Source organism: Takifugu rubripes, chromosome 8 (genome assembly GCF_901000725.2).
Source record: "Takifugu rubripes chromosome 8, fTakRub1.2, whole genome shotgun sequence".
Classification (NCBI taxonomy): domain Eukaryota; kingdom Metazoa; phylum Chordata; class Actinopteri; order Tetraodontiformes; family Tetraodontidae; genus Takifugu; species Takifugu rubripes.
In genome coordinates, this window is record NC_042292.1 from 5,478,147 (window position 1) to 5,495,438 (window position 17,292).

Genomic DNA, 17,292 nt, shown 5'->3' on the forward strand with positions numbered 1-17,292 from the left:
GGAAAGCATATACAAGCCAGTTGAGTTAGTTTCCCTATAGCAACCAATCCCAACATCCCATTCTTGCACGAGGAATTCAGAGCCATTACACAGAGCACCATTGTTTTGAGGCCACTTATGTAAGTGTTGAGTCAGACTTCCTGATGCTTCCCATCTTCGCGATCAATTATTAAAATGGACCAACATGACACAAACCCAGTCCAAATTTTTCATGGTTTGATTGGTATTTGAAGCAGCTCAGCAAAACAAAACAACAAAAACAACAACAGCAACAAAAAACCCCATGCATTCTATTCTAAATCCCTTTGCAGCATATTTGAAAATCTACTGCGCTTCAGATCAGGACAAACTCACAGAACCTTGTGTAAATATTGATACTCAGGGCTGTCCAGTAACACAAAGTAAAAGGGGAGGTCTCAGTGGTGAATAGCTCCCACCTCCCACTCTGAAATCCCTTTCACTGAAAAGAATGCATTCATATTCCCCCCATCTGCTCTGACAAGGGGAAAAATTACTTCCTCTGGCCGTCAGATTGGCATCAAAGGCCATGCAGATAAGCTGTTGAAGCCCCGGGCCGAGACTGAGTGTCTGATATGATAAGACAAACGATTGCTACCAGAAAAACAGGACTTGCGGCCCTATATGAGAGGTCTATGACATATTTCTTTGCAACTACACGTATGTGAAGCTGTGGTTTGCCAAAATATGGTGCAATTACCCATGAAAGTATGCATATGCCAGTGCTTTGCTCATGTAAGTGTCAGACTGACCAGATGCTGTGCCCCTGTCCATAGGGAGCACTAATTGGCTGTTTTTTAGTGTCTGGGTGCAGCCAGACCTGCTGCAGGCCAAACAGAGATGGAGAAAGAAAAACAGCCCAAAGCAGCCAGCTAACAGACATCACACATACTGTAAGTGACCCTTTTGAGCAACGCAGTCAGTTAGAATTAATCATTGCCCCATCAGGATTATCAATCAATGATAATCGAGTATACTGACCTATTCAGTTTCCCCTACTACAAACTTCAAACAGGTTGATTCCATAAGCTAACCACCATTATATTGTTTATTATCAGTGATATGTAATACATTTCCCTGTACATTCATCCCTCTTAAAAAGAATTAGCATGTAAACCAGGGCCAAGTTTAGTTAAATACCGAGATTAAAAGGCATAAATATGAAAAATGCAGTTCAGAGAAACAACAGTACCGCTCTTAACGTTCTACTTTACGAGCTCTCTGTAAACATGCCACATGATAAAACCTTAGTGGCTCTGAGCCTCTCTGTCTCTCTCTCAGCCACACATGCATGCATGTCTCCCTTTCTTTTATTCCCACATTCATTTGTGCAATGGTTAACACCTCCCTCCCATTAACTATTAATCTCTCCTTTTCTGTTCTTCCTTCATTCCCCACTGTTGTATTCAGCCTGCCTCAGGCTCCTGGGGTTCCTTCAGCTCCACCCTCTATCTGATGCTCATTTCTGCAGGGTTTCCTCTCTGAAGTGTTCCCCACCCTCTTGCTATTTCTTACTTCTGGCACAATTTCCTCCCTGATTACCCACTCTGACAGTGTGTCTCTGCAATCTCCACCTCTTCTACCTGATATCTACTTTTCCTTTACTACGATCACTAATATATTTGTGCATTAGCCTTAATGCTAACAGGTATTATGAAATCCTCAACAGTAAAATAGTACCAAAAAAGTAGAATATATATGTCTGCAGGTAAGCACCGACTGGTCTTTATAAGAGAAATGATGCAGGTAAGCTCTGGCAGCAGCTTATTTCCCATCTTTGCAGATAACACAGGCTCTCTCCCCCCCCTCCCAAATTACTTCACCACGAGGGCACTAATTACAAGTCATTAATCCTCTCTGTGGCTTTTTAAACGCAAAGATCTGCAGACGGTGTCAGCAACAGATGTTGCCATCAATCTGATTGATTTGTGAGACAATGTTATAAACATTTTATTATATAATTCATTCTAATTTATTTGTCATCATTCTCATTTATTATTATTAGTGAGACATTGCTGTGTTTTTGGTGTATATAATTGAGACAGACGATTAAACTTCTGCCAGTGTGACCTGCGCCCTACACACCCTGACCCCAGACGACACTAGCGTGATCCTCACCTGAGCTGGCCCAGGTTGTAATGCCTTGTCTCGCCATCTGTGGAGCGTGTGACACAAACGGAGAAGCCCGGCTGGAGCTGTCTGAGCTCCAGAAGGATGACGGCCAGGTAATGAATGAAGAGCAGAGCATCCACCAGGGACACGGCGTACTGGACGATTCCCTGATAGTTCTCATCCTGAGAATAATGATGTTTAGTTGACATTTCAGAGAACCACAAGACCAACAGGAATGATTCAGCTTTGAATGTTTATGATGGTAAAGGGATGAACAAAGCCACACCACCACTAATGCAAAGGTCTGTTTACATTTACAGAAATGAGTTGGGATATTTTACGACCTCCTCTTAACTTTATTTTGGCTCACCTGCGTGTCAAGGATTCTGACTCCATAGAAGAGCCAGTAAGACCCCACAAACAGCAGCACTAGAACCGCAAGCAGCGCCCTGAATATTAACACACGTGGAAGGCTTGCCCGCGTGGGCCTGAAGAACAGCGCCCAGACAGCCAGCAGCAAGATGAGCAACTTGAAGGCAACAGAGATGAAGAGGCCTTCGCAGGCCATGCCGCAACTCTGCAGCTTCTCAGGCCAGAGGAGGTGGGGGAGCACCAGGAAGGCCAGAGGGGTCAGGAACACCAACAGGCCGAGGATCACAGCCAACGTCAGGGTGAAGTACCGGCGGCAGTCCAACCCCACGCTATCCTCCAGATCCTTGGTGATTCGAACAATATCTTCCTGGGACAGACTGTGCTCCGACGTGCCTGTGATGGCTGTGGTGGTCTCCCCCCAGTTGTCATCCTGTAAATATGAGGAGAAAGAAAAAGAAATGTCAATCAGTTGGCACAAATGTGCAGCATATTTTTCTACTTGTGTTCAAAAATTCATAATTACACTGGGGAACAAAAGTTTTGTTGAGTCAGGTCTGACAGCTGTTTTTAACTCATTTTTGGGTGTGGAATTCAGAACTGATCTCTATCTGTTTTTCTCTATCACACCACCTTTTTGAACTCCAGGATCCCCTATAGATAGTTCACAGTATCCCCTATAACAGGCATGTCCAAAGTCCGGCCCGGGGGCCAATCACGGCCCGTGTTAAGATTTCATACGGCCCGCAACTTCAGTCTCACAATGTATTATTTATGTCCCGCTGGCACTAACAGAATAAATAAATCACTAAAATGTAATTCCTCCTTTCTTGTAGATCTTGTAAAAGACAAGAGCAAAATTTACTTGTTTTAAACTTGGATGATAACAGACAACTTTGCATTACATTTATCAAACTCATGGAAATTTAAGATATTCCATACAGTTCAGTGTTCAATGTTATCTGACTCTCCAGATATGAATTAAAGGCAGAATTGTGTTTTTAGAGTTGTTCACGTCTGCCTGAGTGGCTTATATTTGGTTACACTGCCATTTGAAAAATAAAGAGAATTGTGACAATGAAAATTGTTTTTTAATAGTGTACATTTGCATGTAACTTTTCTGGTTAAAGAAAACATCAGAAGGATCTACTGGCCCCCGGGCATCTTCACGTTATCAAATCTGGCCCTCTTTGCAAAAAGTTTGGTCACCCCTGCCCTATAACATTGATAGTACTCACCTATTTGGAGCTGCACAAACAAGTTTCCACGTAGCTATAGATGAGTCCAGTCCTAATCAGCTTGCAAGTCTACAGCTAATCAGTGGAAGTTTGCTTATCTGGAGGGTTAGCTGTGCTAGAAGAAAAACTGACTGCAATTTTGGAATCAGCGTTCCAATTTTAGTTTTAATCAGCATAAAAATCTAACTCAACAGAATTTTTTCAAATTGTTCCCCAGTGGTATCATCCACCAAAAAGGGTACATGTACATTGTTTTTAGAAATGAGAAATGACACGTGTTTAATACAGAGGACGATACATTAATCTCAGATTCATTAACTCTTGAAATTGGTTGGAAAATTATTATTTTCCTCCCATAAGATGCATTCTCGCTTCAAATGGTGCAGGTGTGCAGGGCAAGTAAAAACCACCCTTTTAATTGGACACATGTAGAAAGTAATCCTACCAAATGAGGTGGTCATGTGGTTGTGATTTATGTGCATTCTTCCTGTGACTTGGCCTTCAGATTACATACAGTACAATTTCTAAAAGAACTGCTGCTGCAGAGAAAGAATGTCCCCTTTTATTGAAGGAATTCTGATAATTTCTTGTGTGTCAGGGATGAAAAGAGAGAGGAAGAACTGAAATTCAGCAGGCTAAACAAATATCAAATGGAAAAAGCCAAAATAGAGGGAGCACAGATAGACGGTAAAAACTAATAGAAGTCAAGGTGAATTCTCTAAAGCCAAGATTTCTCTTCGGACTGGATGACTAAGAACATTCATCATCAAGAGCCACATATATCGCCTCTACTGAAGAAGAAAACATTAAGGAGGACATCAGACATGTAAAGATGCTTTCATCTGAACTATTCTCCTAGAAAGAGGCTTATCTCTACAGGACATTTTAGTAGTCCTGCAAAATTTCAGCAGCTAGTGCAATAACAACCTTTTTTTTTTTGGTTCTGACTGATGGGTTCGCTAAACAAAGGCAAGGGAGGTTATTTCCAAACGCGCCAGAATGAAAAGAATAAAACAAAGGAAGTGGGAAAAGTAAACAGAATGAGCTGCCAACTGAGCTACGGGCTGATGTCTGGGTCTGACTGCATCCGCAGATAATGAAGGTCAGCGGTGTTGCAGAGTAGCCTCCAGACCCAGAAAGATAACACTCTTTAACAAGCGGCACAACACAGTGGGAACGGAGCGGCTGAATCCTGCTCAATTTGGATTACAAAAGGCTTATAGCCACAAAAATGCTCAACGCTATTTATCAAAAATATTTACTTATATCAATTTAGTCATATTTAAAGGCTGGTAATAAAAAAATATTTACCCCCAGACAGCTTAGAGAGCTTAGGGGGTTCGGGGGAGGTGGAGGAGGATAGTGGACTGGGACTGGGAATATCTCACTGGCCTCAGGAGTTGAGATGAAGCAGAAAAATGGTAGAACTGGTCAGGTATTTCTCACAGTCAAAACAAAACCACTGATTTGCTCCATTTCACTGCCACAAGAACAAAGAAAAGGCAGAAAACAAGACAGAGAAAATACATTCTTCCGTCTGTATCCACGAGCCTCAGCAGCCAATTGTTGCAAAATAGAATTATCGCGGCTAAGCCATGAGGAGGTACGCTAAAATGCCAATGCCATGGCAATACCATTTTAAGAAATTCACGCTCTTCAACTCAAATAAATCAAATAAACACAAGGACACATAAGCACATGTATGTCATGGTGAACAGAAATAGAACTCAGAAATGACAACCACCAAACATGTCACAGTATTTTCCATTTATAGCTACACTATTTTTAACGGGAGCCACATGATTACTCTTGGCTTGTTGGTATGGATTTTCACCGACTGTCCTTTTGGTGATGCAACACTGTAAAATGTTTTTTCAGTTTCCTTTGACCTTTGGCATCCCAGCAAAGCTGTAAATACTCGTCTCACTCTCAGAACCGCTATGGACAGAGCCAAACATCACGACTGACCTGACCGTATGGGCAGTAAACCCAGGGGAGGAATGCGTGACCTGGGTTCAAGAAGTCAGGGAGGTGTAATGTTATAACAACCCTGGAGCTGCATTAACCTGATATGTAGGTAAAGTAAACAGGCAAAGATTCCTCCTAAATGCTGCCCAAAAGAGAGAAACCTGGCATGGAGGCAGATTTCCAGTTTTAGAACTGCTGCTTTGGTATGATACACAGCTGGGAAGCTGCCATACTGACAGAGAGTCACATATTTACAACAAAAGTAACACACCACATTGATGTTTTGTTCCTGTTAGTGGAGATAAGAGCCGCCTGGAACGGGACGGAACAGAACAGTCTGTAGGGAACTGGGCTGAAAAGCGGAGGGTTCTTACTTCGAGCCCCAGTGCAGACAAAACATGAAAGGTGTCTTCACCCGTTGTGTACCATCCTGGTTACCCCCAAAGGGATAAAGTGGTTAAGCAGATGAGAAAAGAATAGAATATTGTCACTGTGCAGTAATACAACTACGTACATTCAGCACTTGGGCACTGGACTCTTAAACAGAAAGTTAAATAATATAATATTCAGTCAATAAAATAAATACATTGTTACCATCTTGCACGCTCAGTAATGTTAATGTTATACCCTAGACCATCCAGTCACTGCCATTGTATGCATTAGGAAACTGCTGCAGAAAATATAAAGTTAATTCTAATAGATATTAGTGGATTTGTTTCAGGTCAGAGTTAAATGTGCTAATAGCTTTATTTAAATAAACCTATGTACTGGTACAAGGTCTGAATAAGAGAATGTAAGCAGGCAGTGTTAGAAAATGTGTATCTTTGCTGGTGACGGACTTCAGTTTTACCTGTCCAACAGAGGCACAAGCAAGGTCTACGTGCGCACGGAAAATCAATAGACTTTGTCAGTGATGTTGAAGGAGTCATTCTCCAGTAACCACTCAGTTTGAGAACACCCATGGGGGATATTGCTGTCTTGTTTCATTCTACATTAGAAAGGGTTGGGTGATTATCAACTATTATGAAGGCTTAAGTTGAGAGAAGCCAATAATTATCGTATGTCTACTCTGCTTATCTTCAATATACAAATCCCCTACGTGGCTCAATGGTAATGAATTGTGCTGTATTCTTCCTGCTGTACCTGGGTTTTCCCTCTCCTGGCATGACTAAAAATAGATAGGGGTGACCCACATTTCCTGTGGGATTAACCAATCACCACTGGCTGATTTGGTTCAGTACCAGCCGCCTTGCAGCAGACCAGACCCATTCATCACAGAAAAAAAAGAATGGGTGAAACAGAGAGGACCTGCGGGGAGGGGGAAGAAGGGAGGAGACCTCGGCAAAAATGTTCGATAACAAGACAACCAATTATCGTGAGGAGTGGGGTTGATCCAGAAAGTAAGGACAGTTGCTGTACAAGGGTCAGATATGATTACTCCGGACGACACAATCACTTGTGATGGAAATATTTTCTATATTTGCTGTGATTTACTTTAGCCTAGAGGTACAGGACAGTTTGACAACACCGTTCTATGATGCCTGGTTAGGAGTGATGAAAAACATCTGACAGGACAAGATTCAAGGGACACAGAGCAGTTTAATGAAGCTGAAGTCTAAGGAGGCTCTTAGCATCTTGGCAGACATCTAAAGGAAAAATGCCCCCCACTCACCTACAAACTGAAAATGCACAAAAGTTATGTGGTGCCAAAATTGTACTTTACAGTAATCTACCTCTGTGCCAAGCATCCATATCAGCAGCAGATGCAGCCAGATGTGGCAGAAAATACTTTCTCACTATCTGATGGCAGGAGAGCGTGCCGACGAAGCCTTTTAATGACATTTGAGGGGGAATGTAATACAATACAGTTGATGCTGAGGTTCTAATGCAGCCAGAAATTACTTGGCTAACCACCGTTGGGTAATAGATTTCATGTGTTATATTGACAGAAAACAAACCAAAATTGACTTCAAAATGTTCTTTATGGGCTGTTTGCCTGCATTATTGTATAATGAAAAGAAACTGTATGGTGTTGGCTCAATGTTTCATGCCATTTTATTTTGGTACATGTGCAGGAATATATATATAGCACACTTACATGCATTGTTCAGAAGCTTTTAACAGAGTATTTCCAGTGTTCTTTCTCCACCTGGGTGTAAAAGAGCCATTGTCCCTCATAGGAAAGCAAATGTCTAAAAGCTGGTTTTCTGTTGTTCAGCTTTACGTGGCTCCGAACAAAGACCCTCAATTCTGGCTAAAACAAGAGCACTTTACTCACCCCTGGGAGGCAAGGTGAGTGTGTGTGTATGTGTGTGTGGATGTGAGTGTGAAATATGGTAACAATATTTCTTAAGTGCTTCTCACAAAGTAAAACCACCTTCATTCAAAACTAGGATATTATTCTGAGAACTTGTCAGGACAGGGAATTGAAAGCACTTAAAAGTTGTCCCTACTAATCCGCTGGATAAAGGAGTAGATGCAGGGCAAAAGGAAGACTGACAGCTGAGCGACGCTTCATTAAGTGGTAAACTGCTGTGTGGTTGGGACAGGGAATTCACAGAAATTCCAAGCAACCAGGAGCCCTCCTTGTTTTATAAAGCATACATAAACATGAAGTATGGATTAGATACTTCTGTACTGTAATGTGGTTTTAAATTATGCTTGAATTACAGAGTGAAAAACTTGTTGGGGGAAGTTGGGAAGACACGTTAACAAGCCGTTTTATGTGGTTACATGATTCATGGCATCACCAGAGTCGTGATATTCTACAATAATTGACATCAGATGCTTATAAAATTCTGATTGTTTCTGCCATGCAGAACAGGAAGCGGCCTTTATGTGCTTCATTTAGGAATATGGAGTCTGAGGACATGGTTAACACGTGACCCCTGTCACATTCAACGCCGTTTCTCTCTTAGGAGATAACTAAAATGCAGTAACTTTACAACTGTACACCCGCATCCTGGTTAAAAAGATGTATTTACACAACAGATGGCCCAGGTGAATGATGAGTGGGACAGATCTATAAATTAAGCCATCCTCTGTTCTGCATGTTTAAATGCCTTGATCCCAAAATATGTGTATTTATTACGAGTAATTATAATGTAGAAATAACCAATGAATGAATATGAAGGCAAACCCCTGGTGGAAAACACAGCAGTTATTTAGACAAATGCCCAAATCATGCACTTTTATTTTTAGAGAGAAAGACGTCAGTGATCACAAAAATGCATGAAATAGCTCCATCACAGTTGAAACCATGATCATTTTTTAAAGATTTTTTTTTCTGCCTGAAATCAGAAAATTTGAAAAGTGGCAATATGAAATGAACCAACATAGTGTTTAAAATACATAAAACAGAATTTACAAAGGATCTTAATCGAGGTTGAGGCAGTAAAACAATAGATTATCTGCTAGTCAGTTGGTCCTGAAGGTCATACCTGGTTTGATTTAGTCGATGGCCCAGAGCTGGCCACAGTAGGAGTCTTAGGGTTTACTTCTCCGGTAGTAACAATCACTTCCTTTATTTCCTCAACAGGCTCGCAAACCTCAAGAACCTGCAGCACTTCGTCCCCCAACTCAAACACTGTTGGCGACTGCATCCTCTGTGAACTTTAGCTCAGTCCAGCTTGCACAAACATCATCTCTGCACTGTAATCACGCTCTTTACTTCCCCACGTCCACAAGACAACGTGCTTTTGACCTCCCCTTCTATCCCGATCTGCAGCCCAACCCTGCTTTATCTGTCTTTATATAGAACTCGCTCACATCATGCCTCAGGAGACACTGTATGGGACTATGCGCTCACTTGCCACATAATGTCAGGGGTTTTATGTTGAAAGGCGAGGGAGAGAGGCAGTAGAGGAGTAAGGGGGACGATCACATGGGATGGACAGACAATCACTGGAATGAAGTGCGTTCGAGTGCATGTTGGGGGGGGTGTTAAAGGAGGATGGAGAGATTGATGGAGAAATGGAAGAGTAGAGAGAGTCAATATCCAAGTAAACAAACATGAGGTAGGAGCGGTTAGTGTATTCCAAATGATGCATCCCTCCCATTTCCACTCTCCCTCTCTCCCCCCTTCCTCCCTCCAGGCATCGGCTCTCATTCTCTGCTCACCTCTTTCCTCAGCCTCACTCAGTGTCCATTTTGTCTGACCCAGTGAGCACTGTAGCGTCACCATGCCGCCGCTGGCAAAGCTGTGTGAGGTATCATACGTGTGTGTATGTGCAAGGTAGGACAAGACTTGCAGATCCAATCAAACACAAATTAATATAATCTATTTGTATTACTAACTGATGCATGATATAAAACAACCAAATCTACAAATAGGTACCATGAATGTTTATCCATGTACAATGATGGTAGTCCTGTTGGACACGGCTCTCCATCAGCAAGGGTGGCTGACTGTTTTTATCAGTTTCCAAGCAGCGATTTGTTTTAAAAACCTCATTCAAGATGTTCTTTATTAGAAACTAAAATGCGGAGTAGAAAAGAGTCGGGTTGTTTAAAAAGGAAGGCTGCTGCTGAAGAACTTGGCATTTCACAGCAACCTCCATACAATAAATGAACATCAGAAAACATAACCACAATCTCGGAACATCTTAGTACACATGTTAATGACATGCACTGTGCCTGGCAGAGGAGCTTTGACAGCAGCATTAACGGCAACCCCTGTCTGCCCCCACGGTCTATAGCTCATTGCGACTCGAGTATTTAGCATCAAGCTATTCAGCTTAGTTTCAGGGGTGAGGAAGTCGTCCCCTTAGCGGGGTGTTGGCAGCCTGACTGCCGTCTTCAAGGTGTTTGCACTTAATGACTATAGCCAAACCCTGATCTGGGGGAGGAGAGCAAAAACCAGTTGGCTTGAATGGGCTAAAAAAATGTGTGGTGCGAACAGAGCATTAGTAGCAAAAGCACATCCCAACTCGACACTGAGAGATGACAATATAAGGGTTGTAGAGGTCTTCAATAATGGTACTCCACACTGCTAGAATTCCAAACCCGCTCTCACTATCCACTTCAATTTCACACATTAACAACTGCTCGGTTAACTGATCTAATTACTTCGTCCTGAAATAGTGAGACATTTTTGCAGATACCACACATTCTCACCTCAAGATTTCACTCCTGAAAGAATGCTTGGGGTGGAGTTTTTTCATTCATTAAAGTGCAGCCAGGAGCTTTGGTTTGGTCTAGAATTGGAACATTTTGTTCAAATCAATCAAGTAATCTGGGGAAATATAATAGGGGCACAACTGGCTTTAGTAAGAGGGATTAACGCTTCATTTTACAGACATAAGTGTTGACATTGTGGATCTTTTCATTTTTTTTTTAAATACCACCAGATTCATCCTGATCTTTAACAGTAAATTAAATCTCAAATCACTCTTCGCATTTGCACGTGAAGCATTTACATGACCTGTGGTGATTCTCCACACCAACATCTTTGAAATTTTATGTGGTATTGTGAAGACATCCCTGCCTGAAGCTGTGCTCTGCTTTGCCAGACTAGACTTTGATTAAATCCAGGCAGGGGAGTAATGAGCGCAATGCATATGTATGACAGCAGACCAGAGGACACACAGACACACAAGGATTTGTGTTAGCTTCTGTCTCAGCAGAATTGGTGCCCCTGATTAATTAAACTAAGGCCAAGCACTCCCCATCCTGTCATCAGCACCACTGCAGGCCACAGCATGAATAAGAAAAGAGCACAATACAAACTCTGGCTGTTCTTTGTGGCAAAGCCTCTCGTGTTAATATTAGACTCTACAGTCAGAAAAACACAGTAGCATGTACATGGGCGGGGCTAATAGGTTGAGACACAAGGGAAAGTGAGTGCCAAGTAGGTCAGTAGATTAACATTGATGCATTTGTGCTGGTGTTTCTCTCTTTTTTTTTTGGTGACACCCCCTCAGCATCAGACAGTGGGTTAGCTAAAATCACCGGTCAATGTTGTCTGTCTGCATTTGACTATTGCTAGCGGCAAAATTTCAGGTTCCATAGATAACGAATTACAAGAACTGCAAGCATGTCACATGTACACGAGAGTGATTGATGGAACTGCTCAGCAAAAAATCCATTAATCAAACCAATTACATCTTCGGCCTTCAGCAGAATTTTGTTATTCACCAACACTTGCAGAAGAAAATGACAAAACTGTTAGAAAGTGCAGAATGATTACAACACTGGAAAAGCTCTACTTTCATTCTGACTTGTCTGGGAGCTGTTCTCACTTTAACTCTACTCTGGTGGCGGTATGCGTCCTAACTCCGCTTCTATGCTGAATGCCCAGAACACACAAACGTGACCTGACTATAAAATAATTTAAAAACTAACCCAGTACAAACTTCCAAATATTGCATATACTGCAAGATCAGATGAAGATCAAGTGTTTTAGGCACTTTCAAACAAGTTACATCATAGCATTCTTCCAAGCTACCCAGTTGACAGGATAACTGACAGATTAATCTTGTATCTGACTCCACATGGCTCAGTGCTAAAAGACAAGTCTGCAGCCTCTAACAAGAATGAATATCCATAACTGATAATATTTTCTGCCGTACTACCGTGTATTTCTCGTTCAGCAAACCATCCATCACATAATCCATCTTGTCATCTCGCAGTTGCTGACATGTCAGCATGTTCTTCTGTTAGTAGAGCCCCAACTCTGCATCAAGAGACTGTTTAGGCTTTGACTAGCCCAGCTGGGAAGAGGGCAGCACCATGACCCTGATCTCGTAAAGGCAATTAACGAAGTTTAAAAACTAGAGTAGCAACCTATTTGTCATCAACTACTTCCCTTATAATGACATCCTTGAAACTGGGTAAAAATGGACCAGCCTTTGCCCCCCCCCCGGTACACCAGATGGCCCATCCCAGTCAAGCCTGATTATGGTTCCAGCTCATTACAGTGACTGAGAAATCTCCTGTAATCTAAATGCCATCTTGTTGCGGCGACAGCCATGGACCAAACCAATAAGACGGTCTGCGGTGATATGCAACAGTGTCCAGACCTACCTGGAGTTGCTCTGCCCGAAGAGCCGAGTCGCCAAGAAGGGGTTCTGCTGGCGGTGTGTTTATTGTTACAGACTTTTCTGAGCGGCTGTCTTTACTGCGCGACTTGCGATGTTCCCGGCTGCGTTCCCTGACAAACAGAAACAGGAAAAACTTGTATAGATGCAAGTGTCAATATTGCCATGGCAAATGTAACTTTGGGCATGAATACATTATGTTACGGTCACAAACACTGAGGTTACAATAGTATAAAGCAATGACAACAGACATCTACACGATGAAATTTAAGATTCATGAGAGTTGTTTGCGCGACTATTCAAATCAAGTGGTAGAGTCACATTATGTCTTTTCAAAGTTCGAATCAAAGACTTTGCATAGTAATCCCAGGAGGCCCCAGAGCTGTGGTTTTGCATGGCAGAACATTTAAAAGCCGATGGGCTGGATTACGCTCTGACCGGCTCTGCTGCTTTGGTTTTAACCAATATTTTATATGTGCTCATTGTGGTTCTCTACATTGTATGGTGTGCCTGTGTTGTTTGTTTGACTCATTTCACGTTGTGTCCCGCTATCATGCATGGAGGGCATTAGAGACCCTGGCCTCTTTTCATTTACCTTCTTAATTGCACTAATTAACAGCAGAGGAACTTGGCAAACCACTCATACAGAGAAGCGTTGTACAAGTTAACAGTGTAAGTTGCATTTGCAAAGTGAGAGCAGCAGGTTACTGTCCGAGTCAGATAAGACTAGAACTCCCCCTCTGTGTGATAAATCATGCTTTCTTTTAGCCTTTGCATGATTTCAAATGATTTAACAATCAACTCTGGTCCTTCATAATCTTTCCCCTCTGTAGCCACTCTCTCTCTATATCACTGTATTACTCTCCAGATAATTTCCCCTTTCCCTAACATTAGCCGGACTAACCTCCGGCACCTATAAACATAATCCTGTACACAGCATGAGGAGCATGTCTCCTTAGCTTCCATGTGGCCAGCATTGCCATATGGTCCTGTGCCCACTCTGCAGCTCCATCACAGAAAAGCTACACAACCATTCTTAATCTCTTTTACCATTTCCCTCCCCCCTCCAGCTTCTGACAGAGGGACATACTGTACACTAGTGTTTTCACATCAAAAAAGCTGCAAATGGGTTTACACGAAGGCTTCCTTTCACAGTGAAAGGTGCAATATGTCATTTTGAACGATGCAGTCCTCAGGAGCATCTTGAAAGCAGGTGGGTAACAGATTGAATGAGATCCATCTACTTACTGGCATTAGGTAGGTCGCAAGCACACACACTAGATTAGTATTATTGCTCAATGTGGATCTGAATCATCACTGATAACAAGGCTAAGAAAGTTGTCTGCTGAGGCAAAAAAAGGAGGTCAAAGAGACAAAAACCTTTGTTAAAACTAACATTTGTTAATATAAAGGATATCCTGCCGGCCTGGAAATGGAGGAAAATGAACACAATGACTGACAGCACTGGTGCTGTGAAAACCAGAGCTATGCTTTATCCATGTGTTTAAGGGCGTTGGCCTGACCGCTTCCCGCCTCTATTCTTGCATTTCCTTTTAAATGCTGGCATGATTTCCTCAAAAAAAAATTCTAAAATTGTAAAACAGAAACTAATTCTAAAAACCTGGACACTGCGTGAGGAATGTTTGGATTAGCCTGCAGCAACTCCACTGGCTGGCTCATGCTTATTTAACAAATCTGGACCATTAAAAGGTTGATGTTATCCCACAAATATATCACAGCTATCATCACTTCTTCTTTATTATTATGGCTATGGCCATCGCAGCAGTAATGGCTGCTACTCCAGAGGGAGAAACGATCAGTCACTGTCCCTGGTTGCAGTTGTTATTGGGGCAGTGCTGGTCGACTGTGCAGGAGCCTCAATAACGTCGTGATTCTGCTTCAGTCATCAGCAGAATAATGAGCAGCTCTGGGCTTTTACCTCAGGCTCACTGCTCTCAACTTATGCGAGTCGAGTGCAGAGGTAAGGAGGCCTTTTCACTTCAGGGTCAATTACAATTACAATTTTGGAAGATTTGTCATTTATAATTTTTCAGCGGGGTTTCTGCAGACGTTTGTGTTAATCTCATAACTGTTTTTGTGAAGCTAATATCACCTCTTGAATGTCATTTTCAGTGAGTTCCATCTTTACTACAAACCAGGATGAATTATGGGAGTCGTGCATAAAGATGAAGCAACTGCTGATTCCTCCAACATGATCTGGGCTACAATTATGGGGGGAAATGTGTAAAAATAGTGTCAACTGTGAAGAGCAAATGTTTGAAAAGTACCACTGTGGATTCACAGAGGGAAGACATGTAAAAGGTGAGATGAACTGTGAGAGGGGCTCTGCATACCAACCCAAGCCCTCCCCCAGCCTGTTTGTTTTTTCATCCCCCTTCGGCAAGCTTCTGGGGTGATTATGACACACATCACATCTTCCCACCACACCTTCCCACATCCTATTCCTTCCTCATTACCATGCAGTGTGCTCATTGGTATTCCAACTGTGCGCTGGGCTATGATTTGATTAATGGAATTTGACTTCTAGCATGGATCCTTGAAATGTGTCTGGTTTTTTGGAACACTAAAGATGGCAGAGGCGGAGGGGAAAAGGGGCCCTGGGAGGCCAGAAATGTTGGCGAGCGGAGGCATCGCCCTGCCAATTAGGTTGCAGGAGCCTCATTTCCCCCCAACACCTGAGGACGAGCATAGCCTGTGATTACATCTACTAGCAATCACAGATGGAGGGGCAGTGGCAGGAATGAATACCCATTTACGAAAAAGAGTCCCAAAATTGCAAATTGAGCTGTCTGAGGCTTATTCTGGAAAGCTAACCTACGGTACTCACCTGCATGACTTCCTGGTTAAGATGAGGACCCAAATGAAAAACTGTCAAGTGCACAATGAAGTCACTTCACAAGTTCCTAAGCAACAGAATCAGCCTGCCACCAGGATTATTGGATTATGTTGGATTTTTTTTACTCCATGAAGTGCAGTGAGTAGCTTTGTGCATTTTACATAGGCTACATGATCTCCTGCAACTTGTCTGAATGTTAAAAATGAGTCCAGAAAATCCCAACAATGTATTTTTTTATTGACAGCTAAATCCATTTGGGGACCACAGTGAGGGAGCTGGCGCCTCTCCTAACGGCATATAGGCAAAAGCAGGGTACACTTTTGGGGAGTATGTGAGCATTTGGTACCAGAACACCCCCCACGTTTTGGCTTGAACCACGAACCCTCCGCTTCCAGGTCTGATAAGCATCGATTTTATTCTGTTTGTTTTATGCAGTCACATAAAAATTTCCCTCTTAGATATCAAAATGTAAACACTGCGCACATACAGTGTACACAGATGTAAATACAACTTTGATTTCTTACAAAGGTGAATATATTTGCACATCTGGAATAATGCCCTCTAAGTTGACCCATTTAATACATGGGGAGCTGTGTATGTGAGATTTGTGGCGTTATAACCACTGGAACAGTTTATAATTAACATAATGAAGGACCTCCCTAAAAAAGGTCATATATACAGCAGCAAAATGTTACTTAATCTCAAAGTTAATAATATCCACCTTTAATCAATGAATTTAAACAGATGGTGTAGGATATAGTAAGTCTTTCTCCTTTTAGTTTTAGAAGATTCGAGACAAGCGGGATAATTTAGGCACAGTCGTGAGAGGAAAAAGGGAGTGAAAAACACTTGGCAAGAATTCCCACGTCTTTTTTGACCTGTCAGAGTAAAAGCTGTAAAAAAGCGAAGATGCTATTTCCACATCTGATTGCGAAAATACGAACCTCTGCTCCATCTTTGATTCCAACAAAATGAGACCACTTTTTTCCTCTGACTATCTTTGATCTACAAGGGAAACTGCACATTCCTTCCCTGGAGAATGCATGCGAAAAGGGAACAATGATACGCCTGCCCCTACCCATCCTCACAGAGTACTCAGGAATCCATTAAAGGTGGGAGGGCAGGGAGATGAAGAGAGGTCAAGAATGAACATAAAGGGGGCTTTGGCTCAGGTCAAAACCATCAAATGGAAGCATTTGGAGACAAGAGAGGAAGAAAATAAGGGCAATATTAGGAAGATATAAATGCTCAGGAGGCAGTGACAGAAACGGATGCCTCAGATGGTAACAGGTGGCAGCAAAAGAGACACAGTAAGATATAGTGAGCAAGCAAGAGCCCCAATAACAGGGGTGGGGCCAAGGAGTTGTGGTGCAAAAGAGGCCCCTGCTCCTGCCCTTCTCCACCTCTCAACGAATATGCTGAGGCATCAGTCAGCCAGGCATGTTCAGCACCTGTCTGCTGCTGCCTTCCTGGGACCTGTCAGCCACAGCTGTTTCGCTGATGACAGACTAATGTGCCCACAAAAGCTGTAGCTCCAAACGCACGAGGAGGACAGGCACATGTGGACATGTGGGTGAAAGAGTTGATTAAACAGATATCTAGATACATGCAAGAAGAGACTACCACGCCCAAAGATTTGACAAGATAAAATAGCTCACAATTTTATATTTTTTGATGAAAAAAAATGTGTACA

The 17,292-nt window shown here is 42.4% G+C and overlaps 1 protein-coding gene across 3 annotated transcripts in view; it reads right to left on the minus strand.

Moving 5' to 3' along the window:
- Positions 1–17,292, minus strand: part of vangl1 (VANGL planar cell polarity protein 1) — a 29,140-nt gene that overhangs the window by 5,324 nt on the left and 6,524 nt on the right. For all 3 annotated transcript variants that reach the window (XM_003966454.3, XM_011606134.2, XM_029840370.1), the window contains exons 3-5: positions 12,729–12,855; positions 2,501–2,932; positions 2,137–2,312 (exon numbers count right to left, since the gene is read on the minus strand). In XM_003966454.3, coding sequence (XP_003966503.1) covers positions 2,137–2,312; positions 2,501–2,932; positions 12,729–12,855 — 735 coding nt within the window. The remainder of the gene's footprint in view (positions 1–2,136; positions 2,313–2,500; positions 2,933–12,728; positions 12,856–17,292) is intronic.